This window comes from Mirounga leonina, unplaced genomic scaffold, assembly GCF_011800145.1.
Source record: "Mirounga leonina isolate KUSES-001 unplaced genomic scaffold, KU_Mleo_1.0 Mir_154, whole genome shotgun sequence".
NCBI lineage: Eukaryota > Metazoa > Chordata > Mammalia > Carnivora > Phocidae > Mirounga > Mirounga leonina.
This window is the reverse complement of record NW_023270389.1, coordinates 60,203,158-60,222,041: the sequence shown is the minus strand read 5'-3', so window position 1 is coordinate 60,222,041 and position 18,884 is coordinate 60,203,158. Positions and strand designations below refer to the sequence as shown.

At 38.1% G+C, this 18,884-nt stretch overlaps 1 protein-coding gene across 1 annotated transcript in view; it reads right to left on the bottom strand.

Moving 5' to 3' along the window:
- Positions 1 to 1,747, bottom strand: part of KMO (kynurenine 3-monooxygenase) — a 53,158-nt gene extending 51,411 nt beyond the window's left edge. Inside the window, 1 exon segment of the mRNA XM_035010939.1 lies at positions 332 to 1,747. Within this exon segment, the coding sequence (XP_034866830.1) occupies positions 332 to 385 (54 nt within the window). The 5' untranslated portion in view covers positions 386 to 1,747.
- Between the last annotated feature and the right edge of the window lie 17,137 nt (positions 1,748 to 18,884).

The following is an 18,884-nucleotide window of genomic DNA, read 5'->3' as shown; positions in this document are numbered from 1 at the left end:
TTGGACTAAAATGACTATTGACGCTGATAGCTGTTTTATAAACATAGCCAACATGGGGATGAATCAAATTCAATTTGCTCTGTTTTTTTAAGAAATGCTAAACCAAAATGACCAGGGAAAACAGACACCTTTGTATTTAACGGAGATAAAAAATACCTTTTGTCGAAAAGAGCAAATTACCACTCATCCCATATTTAAAATAGGCGTGTTTAAATATCAGAGAAGTTTCACAAGAAGATGAACAATCTATGTAAGCAATTTATAATAATTATTCAGACTAATGATAATATAACACCACTAACAAGAATAGGATATCCAAATAGAGTCTTACCAAGCCACCACCAATGACAGCTATTCTTTTCCTTCGAATGTCAGATGACTCCATAACTGCCAAAGTGCTTTTATATCAGTATGCAGCTCCGGTCACAAAGGAAACTGTCCCCCTGCTGCTGATTTCCCTGCCTTTATACTGCCCAGGGTGCTTGTTTGAGTCGGGCTAATTCCCCTTGAACTTAGAGCACAGCATTTAACTCCTTAGTGGCCCGAAGCACAATCAGCTCAACTTCAAGAAAAAAGAGAACTCATTGCAATAACCAAATGTTGAAAAATCCAGCCGAGTGAAGACACCCGTTCTCTGTCTTGCGTGTAAGACAGGGAATTTTTTAAAAGCACGCTCTCTTGGTTGTTCTTCTTCTGCAGCATGTATTCTTACTTTCTTTTTCATTCATGATTAACCATGAATGAAACTTCGCTCATCTGAAGTCCCAAAGCATCTTACGCTTCCCTTGGAGAGTGAGGTCGCTTGGTGTCACAACTGATGGGTGGATTATTCTTGTTATTAAGACCAGTCAGGAAGCACACCTCAAGGGTCCTCTCGGATTAACTTTAACAGACCGCCAGGGAAATTTTTTTTTCCTAGTACTAATACTCTCCCGAGCAAGATTTTGAATTTGTCACTAACCACACTTCCCTTTTTTGGCATCAGATGCTAGAAACCTTAGAATCAAATTTGTGCATTGACTCCAGGGGAGGTCCTTAATCCTGTGCTTCTTCTAAACTCATCCCTGAATTCCTATTATCTCTCTACGTCTTTGTCTTCTTTCATCCCATTTTACATGCATATTAATTTTTGGCGCATATTTGTGAATTGAGGGTTGCCCCCCCCCCGAACATGATGTGTAAAATAAAGTAAGAACATAAATGATGACACTTCTTCACTAGTGAGAGCAGGGATCATACAGGTTTCTCCCTGGTGAGGAACTAGTTAAACATCATTGAATAGCGGCCCCTTGTGGATAAGGATGGTTAGAGTTGCTAGAAAACTTTTTTGCTGTTAGGCATTTTTATTTATTTATTTTGAATAGGTACGTAATACATTCACATGGTATGAAATTCAAAAGACACAACAAGAGGGTCTTACAGTGACTAAGCCTTCTGACCCTGTCCCTTGGGCACCTATTTCTCCTGCCCGGAGACAACCACTGTTTTGGTGTCTGGGTCACCCTGTTCCCCTAAAGCCCCTGCCCCTCCATTCCTGTCCACAAATAGTAGTAAATTTTATACACTTTTACACTTCCCCACACCCTATTTTTTCACAACATATAGCTCGAGAATTCTTCCATGCCAATAGATAGAGCGCTCTCTCGTTCTTTTTTTTAAATCACGGGGCGTAACACAAAAAAAGTAAAGTACGCAAAACAGTATACGGTAGTACAATAACTTATTGTAAAGTAGCCATCACTCAGGTCCAGAAAAAGAACATTGCCAGAACCCCACAAATCTATATGTGGCCCTTGCCTACCACCCCTCCTTCATAGAGGCAATTGCCATCCTGACTTTATCACTTTCTTGATTTTATTTATAATTTTACTGACATATATGCATCCCTAAAATAGTTTAGTTTTACCTCTTTTTGAACTTTACTATAAATAAATTCAAGCTTTTTTTTCTTGGCAACTTACTTTTTTTTCTCAATATTATGCTTAAGCTCCATCCAAGCTTTTGCATGTGATTCTAGTTCATCTTTATTGTTGTGTATTATTTATCCATTCTATTGTTGATGGATACTTAGGTGCCTCCAATATTTTAATATTATGAATAATGCTGCTGCCCTGATTAATTTTGTATATACAATGCAGTGCACCCATGTATGAGTATCTCTAGGAATATAGGCCTGTTGTGCATATTTTTAACCTTTCTAAATAAACCAAAGTTATATTCTGAAGTATGGTACTCACTTTTACTTGACATGTAAAAGTTCTAGCTTTTGCATGTCTGGTGAGTTCATGCTCTATCTCATGGTTATTTTAATTTGTACTGGATTATTGATGAAGTTGAGCACCTTTTCATCTGTTATTCACAATTTGCTTTTCTTCTTTTGCATAGTGCTTCTTTTCTTTTGAGTAGTCCTTTTTTTTTTTTTTAACTGACATTGGACTTGAGTTTTATTCCTTATATATGTTGCAAATAATTTCTTTCCTTCTTATACTCTGATACATTTTTCCTTTTTGCTTTCTTAGTGGCCTCTTGATGAAAAGATTGTCTTAATTTTAGCATATGCAAGTTTATCAGTCTGTCTTTGTGGCTTTTACTTTATGTCATGTTTTATAAATATTTTCATAGACAAAATTTCATTTTCTTTTCCAAACGAATATGCACTTTTCCCCAGTACTATTAAGTGACTTTCCTTCTCCCACTATTGGCTTTGTCCAGTGTTCATGTATGTGTGGACCTGATTCTATGTTTCTATTCTATTTCATTCCATCTACTCTACACGTGCCTATACCAAGCCAAATTACTGTTGCTTTAAAATAAGACTTTAAAAAAATTTTATTTATTTATTTGAGAGAGAGAGAGCACGCAGTGCAAGAGAAAAATCAGGAGCATGGGGAGGGGCAGAGGGAGAAGCAGACTCCCCAGTGAGCAGGAATCCCAGGACCCCGAGATCATGACCTGAGCCAAAGGCAGATGCTTAACTGACTGAGCCACCCAGGCGCCCAGGAATAAGCCTTGATATCTTAAAGAATTTTGCCTGCTTTGTCCTTCTTCAATAATTCCCTTGATTATTCTTTGTGCTTTGCATTTCCATCTAAGTTTTAGAATGAGTCCGTGAATTTCACCAAAAAAACAAAAACAAAAAAGAACCCTGTTGGGATTTTTTTTTTTTTTTTTTTTTTTTTACTGAGAGGCTTTCTATCTGGGAAGCATACCATATTTAGCACATTGAGTTTTTCAATCCAGAAACATGGCTTATCGCTCCATTTGTTTGGATCTTCTCCAAGGTCTCTCCAATTTTATACGAAATATGAAAGAAGTTTCACCCTCTTTTGTTAGATTTATTTCTAGGTAATTATTGTTTTGTTTCTCATTTTATTGTAAATGGTATCTTTAAATTCATTTTCTGCTTTTGATGGTATATAGAAATACAATTAATTTTTCTTTGTTGAGTTTGTATCTAGCAACACTGCAAAACTCTTATTAATACAGCCTGTAGCTTCTTTTTTTCTCACCATAATCATCATGATAGTGTTTTATTCTTTTCTTTTCTTTCCTCTTGATTGAATGACTGCCTTACTGTTTTAGCTAGTCCCACAGTTATGTGGAATAGCAATGTATTTCTTCCATTTTAAATAGATAGGATTTCCTAGTTATCCTACTCTTATTGATTTTTAACAAAATTTCACTGTGGTCAGAGAATATGCTCTATACATCTTCAAACATTTGAAATTGGATGGGACTTATTTTAAGGTCAGCAAAAGGTACATATGTATAAGTGGTTTTTTTGCCTGTGCCTGAAAAAAATGTGTGCTCTTAGTTATTGTGTGCATTTTCCTATACATATTTGTTAGGTCAAATCTAGTAATCATGTGTTCAAAATTTGCTTTGCTCATTTGGTCAATTACTGAAAGAGGTGTGTTAAAAAATCTCATGCTTGATTGCTATATTCTGGGGTGCCTGGGTGGCTTAGTCAGTTAAGTGCATCCGACTCGATTTCGGCTCAGGTCATGATCTCAGGGTCATGAGATTGAGCCCTGCATTGGGCTCTGCACTGAGTATGGAGCCTGCTTGATTCTCTCCCTCTCCCTCTGCCTCTCACTGCCCCCCTCTCTAAAAAATAAAAAATAAAATAAAATTGCTGTATGCAAGGAGCTGGAGAAAGAACAGCAAATAAAGCCTAAACCCAACAGGAGAAAAGAAATAATAAAGATCAGAGCAGAAATCAATGAACTAGAAACCAAAAGAACAGTAGAACAGATCAATGAAACTAGGAGATGGTTCTTTGAAAGAATTAACAAGATTGATAGACCCCTGGCCAGACTTATCAAAAAGAAAAGAGAAATGACCCAAATCAACAAAATCATGAATGAAAGAGGAGAGATCACAAACAACACCAAAGAAATACAAACAATTATAAGAACATATTATGAGCAACTCTATGCCAGCAAATTAGATAATCTGGAAGAAATGGATGTATTCCTAGAGATGTATCAACAACCAAAAATGAACCAGGAAGAAATAGGAAAACTGAAGAGACCTATAACCACTAAGGAAATGGAAGCAGTCATCAAAAATCTCCCAACAAACAAAAGCCCAGGGCCAGATGGCTTCCCAAGGGAATTCTACCAAACATTTCAAGAAGAATTAATACCTATCCTTCTGAAACTGTTCCAAAAAATAGAAATGGAAGGAAAACTTCCAAACTCGTTTTATGAGGCCACCATTACCTTGATCCCCAAACCAGACAAAGACCCCATTAAAAGGAGAATTACAGACCAATATCCTTGATGAACATGGATGCAAAAATTCTCACCACAATACTAGCCAATAGGATCCAACAGTACATTAAAAGGATTATTCATCATGACCAAGTCGGATTTATCCCTGGGCTGCAAGGTTGGTTCAACATCCACAAATCAACATGATACAATACATTAACAAAAGAAAGAACAAGAGCCATATAATCCTCTCAATAGATGCAGAAAAAGCATTTGACAAAGTACAGCACCCCTTCTTGATCAAAACTCTTCAGAGTATAGGGATAGAGGAAAAACACACAGTGAATATCATTCTCAATGGGGAAAAACTGAGAGCTTTCCCCCTAAGGTCAGGAAGACGGCAGGGATGTCCACTATCACCACTGCTATTCAACATAGTATTAGAAGTCCTAGCCACAGCAATCAGAAAACAAAAAGAAATCAAAGGCATCCAAATCAGCAAAGAAGAAGTCAAACTCTCACTCTTTGCAGATGATATGATACTTTATGTGGAAAACCCCAAAGACTCCACGCCAAAACTGCTAGAACTCATACAGGAATTCAGTAAAGTGGCAGGATATAAAATCAATGCATAGAAATCAGTGGCATTCCTATACACCAACAACAAGACAGAAGAAAGAGAAATTAAGGAGTCGATCCCATTTACAATTGCACCCAAAACCATAAGATACCTAGGAATAAATCTAACCAAAGAGGCAAAGCATCTGTACTCAGAAAACTATAAAATACTCATGAAAGAAATTGAGGAAGACACAAAGAAATGGAAAAACGGTCCATGCACATGGATTGGAAGAACAAATATTGTGAAGATGTCAATGCTACCTAGAGCAATCTACACATTCAGTGCAATCCCCATCAAAATACCATCCACTTTTTTCAAAGAAATGAAACAAATAATCCTAAAATTTGTATGGAACCAGAAAAGACCCCGAATAGCCAGAGGAATGTTGAAAAAGAAAAGCAAAGCTGGCGGCATCACAATTCCGGACTTCAAGCTCTATTACAAAGCTGTCATCATCAAGACAGTATGGTACTGGCACAAAAACAGACACATAGATCAATGGAACAGAATAGAGAGCCCAGAAATGGACCCTCAACTCTATGGTCAACTAATCTTTGACAAAGCAGGAAAGAATGTCCAATGGAAAAAGACGGTCTCTTCAACAAATGGTGTTGGGAAAATTGGACAGCCACATGCAGAAGAATGAAACTGGACCATTTCCTTACACCACACACAAAAATAGACTCCAAATGGTTGAAAGACCTCAATGTGAGACAGAAGTCCATCAAAATCCTGAAGGAGAACACAGGCAGCAACCTCTTCGACCTCAGCCGCAGCAATTTCTTCCTAGAAACATCACCAAAGGCAAGGGAAGCAAGGGCAAAAATGAACTCTTGGGACTTCATCAAGATCAAAAGCTTTTGCATAGCAAAAGAAACGGTCAACAAAACCAAAAGACAACCAACAGAATGGGAGAAGATATTTGCAAATGACATATCAGATAAAGGGCTAGTATCCAAAATGTATAAAGAACTTCTTAAACTCAACACCCAAAGAACAAATGATCCAATCAAGAAATGGGCAGAAGACATGAACAGACATTTTCCCAAAGAAGACATCCAAATGGCCAACAGACACATGAAAAAGTGCTCAACATCAGCTGGCATCAGGGAATCTAAATCAAAACCTCAGTGAGATAACACCTCACACCAGTCAGAATGGCTAAAATTAACAAGTCAGGAAACGACAGATGTTGGCGGGGATGCAGAGAAAGGGGAACCCTCCTACACTGTTGGTGGGAATGCAAGCTGGTGCAGCCACTCTGGAAAACAGTATGGAGGTTCCTCAAAAAGTTGAAAATAGGGCTACTGTACGACCCAGCAATTGCACTACTGGGTATTTACCCCAAAGTTACAAATGTAGGGATCCGAAGGGGTGCATGCACCCCAATGTTTATAGCAGCAATGTCCACAATAGCCAAACTATGGAAAGAGCCAAGATGTCCATCGACAGATGAATGGATAAAGAAGATGTGGTATATATATATTTATATATATACAATGGAATATTATGCAGCCATCAAAAGGAATGAAATCTTGCCATTTGCAATGACATGGATGGAACTGGAGGGTATTATGCCGAGCAAAAAAAGTCAATCAGAGAAAGACATGTATCATATGACCTCACTGATATGAGGAATTCTTTTTTTTTTTTTTTTAGATTTTTTATTTATTTATTTGACAGAGAGAGACATAGCGAGAGCAGGAACACAAGCGGGGGGAGTGGGAGAGGGAGAAGCAGGCTTCCCGCCGAGCAGGGAGCCCAATGCGGGACTCGATCCCAGGACCCTGGGATCATGACCTGAGCCGAACGCAGATGCTTAACGACTGAGCCACCCAGGCACCCAATATGAGGAATTCTTAATCTCAGGAAACAAACTAATGGTTGCTGGAGTGGGGGGGATGGGAGGGATGGGGTGGCTGGGTGATAGACATTGGGGAGGGTATGTGCTATGGTGAGTGCTGTGAATTGTGCAAGACTGTTGAATCATAGACCTGTATCTCTGAAACAAATAATACATTATATGTTAAAAAAAAAAAAGAAGAAGAAGATAGCAGGAGGGGAAGAATGAAGGGGGGGAAATCGGAGGGGGAGACAAACCATGAGATGATGGACTATGAAAAACAAACTGAGGGTTCTAGAGGGGAGGGGGGTGGGAGGATGGGTTAGCCTGGTGATGGGTATTAAAGAGGGCACGTTCTGCATGGAGCACTGGGTATTATGCGCAAACAATGAATCATGGAACACTACATCAAAAACTAATGATGTAATGTATGGTGATTAACATAACATAATTAAAAAAAAAGATTTCCTTAAAAAAAAAAATACTGCTATATGCTACTGGCAAAACAAAGCTTTTATCATTATGAAGGAACATTTTTATCTCAGGGTATGATTTTTGCCTTAAAATTTAATTGCCTGATATCAATGTTACTTTTTTGTATTTGTGTCGTATTTACCTATTATATCTTTTCCAACTTTTCGATTTCAGCTTTCTTGTATCTGTTTGTTTTTAATGTGTCCTTTGGGAACAGCATTCATTTGAAATTTTTAAAAATTCAATCTATAATTGTTATCTTTTAACTTGAGTCTTTGGTTTTCTGTAGTCTCACTAAGATGTAAATAGGTAAAGATTACGTATCCCAGTAGGGAATCATTGGGTTTCTTAAATATGTGGATTGGTAATCCACATAATCCAATTTACCAACTCTTTTCTTTTGTGTCTAATCGGCTGATAAACCCATCCAGGGAGGTCTCAATTTTGGCTATTGTAATTTTTAGTTCTGAAATTTTTATTTGGTTCTTTTTCATATTGCACTATTTTTAATTTCTAGTATTTATTTCTAGTAGCCTTGCCAAAATTCTCAAGCTTGTCCTTTGTAACTTAACAAACATGATTGCCTTAGGACCCGTGTCTATAATTCTTATTGTGGGTTTGTTTTGATGGTTATTTACTTATTTCGGGGAGTGGGTATATACCCGTGATTTTTAATTTTCATGTGCACATTTATTTATTTATTTATTTGTTTGTTTGTTTGTTTGTTTGTTTATTTTTCTTAGAGAGATAGTGCATGCATGGGAGCATAAGCATGGGGGGGGGGGCAAGGGCAAGGGAGAGGGAGAGAATCCCAAGCAGACTCCACACCCAGCGTGGAGCCCAATGCGGGGCTCAGTCTCATGACTCTGAGATCATGGCCCAAGCTGAAATCAAGAGTTGGATGCTTAACTGACTGAGCCACCCAGGTGCCCCTCCACGTGCACATTTTAAACTGAGTGCTCAAAATTGTATTTGAAAGAAAAAAAATAGGAGTAGTTCGAAGCCTCAGATATCAGTATACTGCTTTAGAGAGGATTTATTTTTGCTTCTGCCATTTTACGGTGGATGATCCAGCACTTATTTGCTGGGTAAAGTTAGCAGGATCTGTCTGTCTTTAGAAAAGTTATTCCTTTGGTATCTATACTGGCCCAGATGAGACTAAACTAGTGACCTTCATTCTGTTTGCTCTCTTTCAGCCTAGGGATTCAAAACTTTTTTTCCACAACATTTTGATATGCCCATTTTGAATGTTATTCACCCGAAGACAAACTCATGGCATATTGGCAGTTGGGCACAGATAAGATATCCTGATGTTTATATGAAATTCTCTGTAATAGCTGGAAACATACCCTTTCTCTTCTATTCAAAGAAGCACATCTGATAGTATGTTATTATCTGAATAACCTTTAATTATTAATTTATTTAATTATTTAAAAAATAACTTTTAAATTTTGATACTTTAACTGTTATGAATGACATTGTTGACTCACCTCACAAATGATATAGTTAAAATGATCTATGACATTGAGATTGACTATGAGGATGCTCATAGATGTTGTTCTATGACATTTCTAGATTATTTATGAGGCGGGTCAAATTACTTTCCAGTTATGGGCCAAAGAAACATGTGTCAAGCAAGTAGATGAGATAAAAGAGATTAGCAATGAATCACACATTTCTTTGTAGCTTGTAAACAACATGCTGGCAGACTGATAGGTAACAATTATTATTATTTTGCTCTAAGTCCTAGCTCTTTTCTCATTTCACTCTTAGTGAACAGATAAAATTACTTTGTACTATAACTTCCAAGAATTTCCCCAGTCCCTGTAATAGGGCGAATGTACTTATCCCTCTATTCTTCCTAAAAGTCAGGTAGAAAGAGTTGCCTTAGAAAGGCCTCAGGAAAGTTAAAGATTATCATACCTTCTTTCTCTGGAGGGCTTTTTCTTGAGGGTGAAGAGAAATTAAGAAACTGGTTTTCCCCCATCCTCTGAGTCTGAAGAACTTGACGCTATGGGACAAGCTAGGGACTTATGGGGTAACTGCTGTGTCCTCCTCATGGGGATTCAGTTACTTGTTAATCCCTAAAACAGGTCATTTCCAACAGAATGACTCCCAGAGAAGCATACTTTATGGTATGCTTTATAAGAGACACTGAATATTTCCACTTCTCTCTGCATGTATTTACAAACCTAACAAATCACTATTATTGGGGAAAAGAAAAGTTTGTAAAAAAACTAAAATTTAGCAGAGATTAATTAATACAGTATTTGCTTTGCTGTTTTCATCATCCTCATACAGTTGAAGTTGACAGAATATTTGTTTGACGAATTCGGCTTGCTCAATAATTGTTTATTCGTTTCGCCATGGCCTCTACGCTTGCAGTTGTCTGCCTGGAACACTCCTCTGTGTTTGTGTGCCTACCTCTCAGCGTTCAGGTCTCAGCTCAAACACAACATCCTCAGGTTGATCTCTCCCTGTAAAAGATGTGCCCCTCCATCTTTCTCTAAACATCTTCCAGCTTGCTTCTTTTATTACATTTACTAGTACATGAAATGTACTATTATATGAAACCTGGTCTGTTCATTTACTTGTTTCATTAGCAAGTAGATAATAGTGGAAGTGAAGAGGGAGGAAAGTAGATGGACTCAGATATAATTTTGAGGTAGAATGGCCAGGATTTGTTGGTAAATTGGGCACAGTATCTGCATTGGTTGGGGAATGGGAGCAGAGTTCGGAAATCAAAGAAGACTCCCAGGTTTCTAACTTGAATAATGGTAGTACCATTTACTGAGTATGAAAAAATGGGGTGGGGATGGCAACTAAGACTTATCCTTTGGCGTATTATCAAGTTTGAGATATGAGTATTGAGTTAGGTAAATAAATAGGGATATTAATTATACAGTTGGATACATAAATCTGAAACACAGAGGAGGAGTCTAGGCTGGAAAAATTAAGTCTGGGGGCATCAAGTACATCAGCATGAAGATGGCAATGAAAATCATGCGAATGGATAACTCACTTCATTATAGAGGAATGGCTGGGAAGATGGTTGAGAAAGAGAGTAACATGTGTATTTCATTACTATTTACACAAATTTTTTTAAAATGCAGAAAACAACTGTACATATTTTACAAGAATACATATGAATAAAATGATAGAAATAAACACATTATAGTAGTTTTCTGGGGACCAAAAGGAGAAAAAGTGTAGGGGATGAATAGAAAAGGAAAAAAATAGTGAAATCAAATATAACTGAACCTTATACTCTATAACGTGCTATTAAGATTATGGTTAGATCAACCCTCTGTACAGGAGATCTACTAAAAAATTTTAAAGAAAAGGAAAGCTCTTCTAGGACTGAGCCCTGAGTCACTTCCTCATTGATAAGTGAAGAGCTGGCAAAGAATAGTATGAAGAAGTGGCCAATGAAGTCAGAGGGCAGAGTTCAAAATTACAAAGATCAAGAAAGATAGTTCCAAGGGGAAGGCGTGTCAGTTGCATCAGTGCTGCTGAAAATACAGAAAACTGTCCATTGGACTTGCACTGGGGTTAGTGCAAGGCATTGGTGACCTTGACAAGAGCAGTATCAGTGCAGTGATGCTTACTGAAGGCAGCGGGTGACTGAAGCAGACCCTCCTATTGAGAGAATGAGAGGTGAAGCGGTGAAGACGGTGCATGAGTACAGTATGTCCTAGAAATGGGCAGGTAGCTGAAGTGGGATTCAAGTTCAAGGCAGGTTTGTTTTTTAAACATGAGGGATAATGCAGCAAGTTTACAGTATTAGTTCTGGCAATGGTCCAATAAAGAGAAACTGATGACAGAAGGAAGAGGGTGGAAAATTTAAGGAACAATGTCTTTGTGAGGGTATGGAATCCAGCACATTAGTAGAAGAATTGATTTTTTTTCCTTTATTTTTCTTTGGAAACGGAGAAAGTAGGTTAGCTTGTGTTGTTATTGCTAATTTTGGTGTTTTTCAAGGTTATTGTATATGCACATAGTTTTAAGAATCAAGAAGTTCTTCAAGACATTCTACATAAGCAGTGATCGCTCTCTACCCCTCTGCCATTTGTCCCCACACAGATCCACCATTTCCAGTTCCAAGTATATGTCTAGGACTCTCCTCAGTAACATTCCAGTACTTATTTCTTGTTTCTTTTAGTTTGTGGTTGTAGGTCATGACTTCCCACTATCAGAAATGAGGATTAATGTGTTTTCATCTCTCTTTTCCTTTAATATTACATCATAATTTTGGTTAGGTCAATATTCAATATTTGATTTATTATAACTATGACCATTCAAATTTAATAATGATTATTTCTCCTTTCCTGAAAAATACAACTATTTTTATTTCTTGGTTTAATAGTTGTCTTTTTTTTTTCTTTGCTGAATTTTCTAAGACTTATCAGAAATTCAATTTCCAAATTCTCCCTCAGTTGTCTAAATCTTTCATGAATATATATTCAAGGCTTTAAACATTTTGTATTCTGGATGAAATATCTCCTGGAGGCTCTGATTTGCTTCAGCCTGCTATGGTTGCTCTTTATGATATGTGCAAGTGGTCATACGTTCATTTAGAGAATTTTCCATGTATGTTGCCTATGTTGGAGACTCTCTTTTCTGAAGCTCATGACTGCCTCTCCCTTGGCTTACTGCCTAGTTTTGGTGGAACACTCTCTCTGGGGATTTTCTGAAAAAGGATAGATGGGAAGTAAATTCTTTGAGACCTTGCCCATGTGAAAATATTTTTATTCTATCCTTACACTTGATTTGGCTGGGTATAGAATATTAAATTGGAAATAATTTTCTTTCAACAATTTGAAGACATTAGTCAACTGCCCTCTAGCTTCCAATGTTGTTGAGAAGTCGTAACGATTCCTAATCTTTATGAGGGGGCTTGTTTGATTTTCTTTCTAGAAACTCTTCTTTTTGCTCTCAGTGTTCTAACATTTCTCATTGATATGACTTATTCTGTCCTGTGTTCCCAGTTGTTCTGGGCACTTGGTAGGCTTTTACTCTGAAAACTCAGGTCTGCTAGTCTTAAGATATTTTCTTAAATTTAGTTGTTCAATGGTTTCTTGTACATTGTTTATCGAAGTTATTGGGATGTTGGACATACTGAACTGTTTCTCTAATTTTATTAATTTATGTCTCATAAAATAAAAAACTTATTTCACATGGACAAAACGTTGTATCCTAAATTGAAAATATATGGTGTCAATGATTAACTTAAAGGTATTTATATTACATTTTCATTATTAAGTAATGTAATAAATGAACCAGCCATTGTTTCCCAAATTTCAATTATGGCATAACACCGTCATAATAATATACTTAATATTTTGTTTCAAATTGATGTACATTTTATTTAAATAAAAATGTAACTTTATATTATGGCTGCAAATGAAAAATTGGTTTCATTGATGAGTAGAAGGGAAACATAGGAATTGTAGCCGAGGGACATCTGGGTGGCTGAGTTGGTAAAGTGTCCAATTCTTGGTTTCCCCTCAGATCATGATCTCAGGGTTGTGGGATCGAGCCCCATGTTGGGCTCTATGCTGAGCATGGAGTTTGCTTGAGATTCTCTCCCTCTCCCTCTGCCCTTCCCCCGTTCGCACGCTTGTGCACTCTCTCTCTCTAAAATAAATAAATAAAATCTTTAAAAAAATAGAAAAATAAAGAAATTGTAGCTGAATTCTATACCTTAGATAGATATAGCTATATAGATATAGATAAAGTTTCACCAAAGACTTTCCCTCTATTTTTACAAAAAGATATTAGCAAGTGTTAGAGAGGTATAAAATATACACCTGCACCAAAAAAAGAGACTCTTTCTTACTAAATGGGTAGGGCTGAAAGAAAATAAAAAATGGGATAATGATCAATATTAATTAATGTTACATTCCTGGCCCACCTACAATCACCAGGGTACCAAGATTGATATACATCCCACTCTTGCAGAAACTCTGAACTAGATTTCAAGTCAGGAAATTGGGAAACACACACACATACAACACAGTGAACTAAGTGAAAATAAGAAGAAATTAACCAAAAAAAAGCATATTTTAAAAAACAGAAAAAAAAGAGTTTATATATGAAGCCATAATTCCAGTTCTAGAAAATTCAAATTATCATGGGAAGATGAGCTGGGCTCCTCCCCTAACAAACTCCTAGTGATGACTGCCTTTTCTCTACTCTGAGAAACAGGCTTACCAGAGATCATGGGAAATTTAAAAAGTGTCTAGAACAACCAGTTACAACTTTTAAAAATTTAATTCTATGAGTTCTATAAAACAAATATGCAATATTCCCAGCGATTAAGAAGAACAGCAAACAAGGCAGAGATAACTCGTTGGGCTTGGAGACCTAGAAAGAGGTGGGCTAGATGGGTAGCAGAGTGCCAACTAGGAGGAAGCAATCCAATATCCCTGGACTACATTGCAGGGTTGCCAGCAAACAGGGATTTATACACATGACTCCTTATATGAAGAGTCTTGATCTTCCTGATGTAGGCAAAGATGCTGACTAGAGATGAGAATGAAGAATAAAATTGAAAATGTTCCTCTCTTAATGACAAGTAAGCCTATAGACCACATTCAGCCCAGACTGGAACTAAACCATGAAACTCACTTGGGAATGGCAGTCAAAGTCCGCTGAGATTCTGAAAATAGGACATAATGTTGTGAATGCTGAGCAAAGGGTTTAATTTATAATCTAAGTTTTATACCACTCTAATATTTCTGTTGCGGAAAGGTGACAAAGTATAATGAAGAAAGGAAAAAGATATAAAAAGTGGGAAAGCAAGAACTTTCAAACATATGCTCAGTAAATAAATATTTGTAAATGTGTTCATATGAGTGTCTCTACTCTTTAAAAATTTCAGTGAACAACACTGTCCATTAGAATCAAATGAAAATTTGGCGGTGGGGAGCACCTGGGTGGCTCAGTCTGTTAAGCATCCAACTCTTGGTTGGCTCAGGTCATGATCTCAGGGTCATGAGATTGAGCCCCAAGTGGGTCTCTGTACTCAGTGTGGGGTCTGCTTGTTCCTCTCCCTCACCCTCTGCCTCTGCCCCTGTCCCTGCTCATGCATGCAATCACTCTTTCTCTGTCTCTAAAATAAATAAAATCTTAAAAAAAAATCAAATGAAAACTTTTTGTATGAAAGACAATTCTAGAAAAGTTGTATTACCATGTTATGTTGAGTATAGCAAAGGGAACTCACATAGGAGGTTTGTCTTGAGTGGCAGCAAGACTAATGGATCCCCACACCCACCTTCCAAATCTTAAAAGTTCATAAAGAGGTCCTAAGTGGGCTCAGTCATGTGTACCATGAGGGTGTTTTCAACACATCACCATCTCAAGGCTGTGTCCTTGGAGCAGGCTCTGGGAGCAGGAGAGACATTCCAAGGACAGGGGAGGGGAAGAGTTTCCAAGTACACCGGTCTAGCTCATGGGTCAAGCAGCAGTCACATCTTTTTGATAAAATTCTGCAACAAAAGGGCAGAACCAAGAGAACAGAAGAGAAATAAAATTACAACAATTAGATTGTCTAACTTGGAATCTGTTCTATTGGTGGGTTTCCAGTTATGTAAGTCCATCTGGGCCAGGTATCTGAGACAGCTCACCCACAAGGCTGAGAACTGATGCTGGCTGTCAGTTGGGAGGAGAGCCTGGGCTGTTGGCTGCAATGCCCATGCATGGCCTCTCTGGCATGACTATCTTAGGGTAGTCCAACCTTTTTACGTGGTGGTTGGCTCACCACAGAACAAGTATGTCAAGAAACCACAAGGAAGAATCACGATCTTTTCTATTCTAGCTTTAGCAGTCACTTTTCTCAGATTCTGTTGGTTATTAGCAAGGCATAAGGCCTGCCAATATTAAAGGGGAGGATATTTAGACTCTCCTGTGGCAAATTCACCCTGTAGAAGGCCATATGGAATGGAAGATATTGTTGTGACCCTATTTGGAAAATAAATTTTGCCAAAACCCATTTATTTTTTAATCAATTATTTTTAATCATTGTGTGGTACCAGGTACTGTTTCCTGAGAAATATTAATAATGATATAGAAAATAAGTCCCAAAATGTGCGTGTAAAATAGTTAAGATTGTGGCCTAGTTGGATACTCTTCAGCATGAATTTTCTCTTCTGTGAACAGGAATAATAGGACCTACTTTGCAGGGCTGCTTTGACTTTTAAAAGAATTAATACCTGGGGTGCCTGGGTGGCTCAGTCGTTAAGCGTCTGCCTTCGGCTCGGGTCATGGTCCCAGGGTCCTGGGATCGAGCCCCTCATTGGGCCCCCTGCTCAGCAGGAAGCCTGCTTCTCCCTCTCCTGCTCCCCCTGCTTGTGTTCCCTCTCTCGCTGTGTCCCTCTCTGTCAAATAAATAAATAAAATCTTAAAAAAAAAAAAAAAAAAACAATACATAAAATGTTTAGAAAATTTTCTGGATTGTAACATGTATCAGCAGGTGGTTGTTGAAAAGGATTAAAATAGACCATTTGCTAAAAGTCTACCAATTTGTATTTAAAAATATTAAACCATGTGGTGGAAACAGGAGATATGTTCAAAGAAAAAAATGAAACAAAATTATCCAAAATAAAATGAGAAACATGCATGAGGCAAATAATAACCAACTAGCATAGAAATATCAATATTGAGGGGTGCCTGGGTGGCTCAGTCATTAAGCATCTGCCTTCAGCTCAGGTCCTGATCCCAGGGTCCTGGGATTGAGTCCCGAGTCCCGCTCCCTGCTCAGCAGGGAGTCTGCTTCTCCCTCTCTCTCTCTGCCCCTCCCCCCCTGCTTGCTTTTTCTCTCTCTCTCTCATAAATAAATAAATAAAATCTTAAAAAAAAAAGAAAATGTGATAAAGAAAATGTAATAAACCCCTGTGATAGGTAAGTTAAAAAGATCATGGCTAGGTCAGAGGTTGGGTGGAAGGCCAGGGGATGGTTCTGGTACAAAGAGATGATGATACAGTGTTGGAATCAGTCTCCCAAGCAAGTCAGAAGGGGTGTGCAGGTCTCAAACTCAGATCTCCTGACTCTGTGGGGATATTCTTTCTGCTAGAGGCAGAGAAAGAGAGAGCGAGCGAGCATAAGCATAGGAAGTGGCAGGCAGAGGAAGAGGGAGAAGCAGTCTCCCCATTGAGCAGGGAGGCTGACATGGGGCTCGAACCTTGGACCCCTGGGACCACGAGCTGAGCCGAACGCAGACATTCAGTGGACTTAGCCGCCCAGGCGCCCCCCAACCCAAGAGCTTTTCTTTAAGTGGATTATATCATCAAGATTTACCATATTAGAAATTAAAACTGAGAAAAGTAAAAAAAAAAAAAAGATCATAGCTAGATCTCAAAAACAGTTCCATTAAAGAACAGTAAAATTAAAAAATTTTAAAACCATTGATTTTGCATATCAATATGCAAGGCAAAAAATACACCAGTGAACTGAAAGGATATGGAGCAAAATAATAGTTTCTGGGAGGATGGGAAGAAAATGCCTCTCTAATATCAGTAATTTGTTATCTCTTTTATTTTACAAAGGATATGGAGCAAATGCATCAAAACATTAGCATTTTCTGGGAAGTGATAGTTAGTAAATGTTCTTGCAGTTTTCTGTCAAACTGATGACAACACTAACACTATTATCTTCACACTAAACTTTGTGTTGTTTGCCTTTTAATGGTGAGAAGCCTAAGCATGTGGGATAGGTGGTTCATTATTTCCTAAAACCACTGCATTATCTTTTGATTCTGAATTTCTTCTGTCCTGACTTTCTAACTTTTTTTTTTTAAGATTTTTTATTTTATTTATTTATTTGAGAGAGAGAGAATGAGAGAGCACATGAGAAGGGGGAGGGTCAGACGGAGAAGCGGGCTCGATGCGGGACTCGATCCCAGGACTCCAGGATCATGGACCTGAGCCGAAGGCAGTCGCTTAACCAACTGAGCCACCCAGTCGCCCATGACTTTCTAACTTCTAAGTAACTGTTGGTTTCACTTTTTCATCAAGTATTCTAGTAATTTCTGAATCATCAGTTGGAAGAGACACTGAGGTTTAAAGAGTTCAGGTGAGGTTTTAGAGTTTTGATTGCAGGGCAACTATCATGCTCTCTCATTTAAATTCTCATATTTTAAATATATATGAGTCAAATTCATAAGCCACAAAATAACCTAAGCAGTGTTACCCAGAGGTTTGGCAAAGACTAACTCTTATAAGCTTGGCTTTCCAGGTCCTGGACTTTCGACTTCTAGACATCATCCAATGGTTTTCTTTCATCATTAACTGTCATCTAGTTTCAAGCAACAGACAAGAGAAGCAAGAAGAGATAAAACTGTGGGTCAGAAGCAATTTACTATCAGTTCGTGCTTTTCTGTCATCCTATTATACTAAAACAATATGCCTTTAATGTGAATATGTATATATTATCAATGCAAAAAACTTGGAGAACGTAAATGTAAATAACAAAAATTTAAAATCACCTATAATTATAGACATCTTCCTCACTACACTTTAAAACAGTGTTTTGTTTTTTTTTTTTAAGATTTTATTTATTTATTTGACAGAGACAGCGAGAGAGGGAACACAAGCAGGGGGAGTGGGAGAGGGAGAAGCAGGCTCCCTGTGGAGCCGGGAGCCCGACGCGGGGCTCGATCCCAGGACCCTGGGATCATGACTTGAGCCGAAGGCAGACGCTTAACGACTGAGCCACTCAGGCGCCCCTAAAAGACGGTTCTTAAGTGTACCCGTTTAGAAGAGAAAGGAAACTGCAGAGACCTCAAAATGACTTTTTTAAGTGTCGGCATTATAGATTATTATTTCATCGTTTATACTTTGCTTCGATTTCCACAATTTCTATATGGAAGATGTAATCTGGAAGAAATTTTAAGATTTCAAAGAGAGAACCAGTAATGAGTGATTACATGATAAATACTTCTTTCTAGAATATGTCATTGACCAAACCACGGATTCATTCATTAGCTAATTCTCCAGACCTCCCGCCTCATACAGCGATCAAACGGTTGCAAAGAGTAACCTGAACCTCCTTTCCCATAATTCCTCTCTAACGAGTTTCCCATGAATCCGAGGGCTTCAAGGGTCCGCTCCACAACAAGGAAGTTAGCCCGCCTCCTCACTCTTTACTGGCCATTCACGATTGGTCCCGCCCCCCCCGCTGGGCTTGGGGCTGCTGATTGGACAAGAGTGAGGCGTCGTGGGCGGGACGGGTT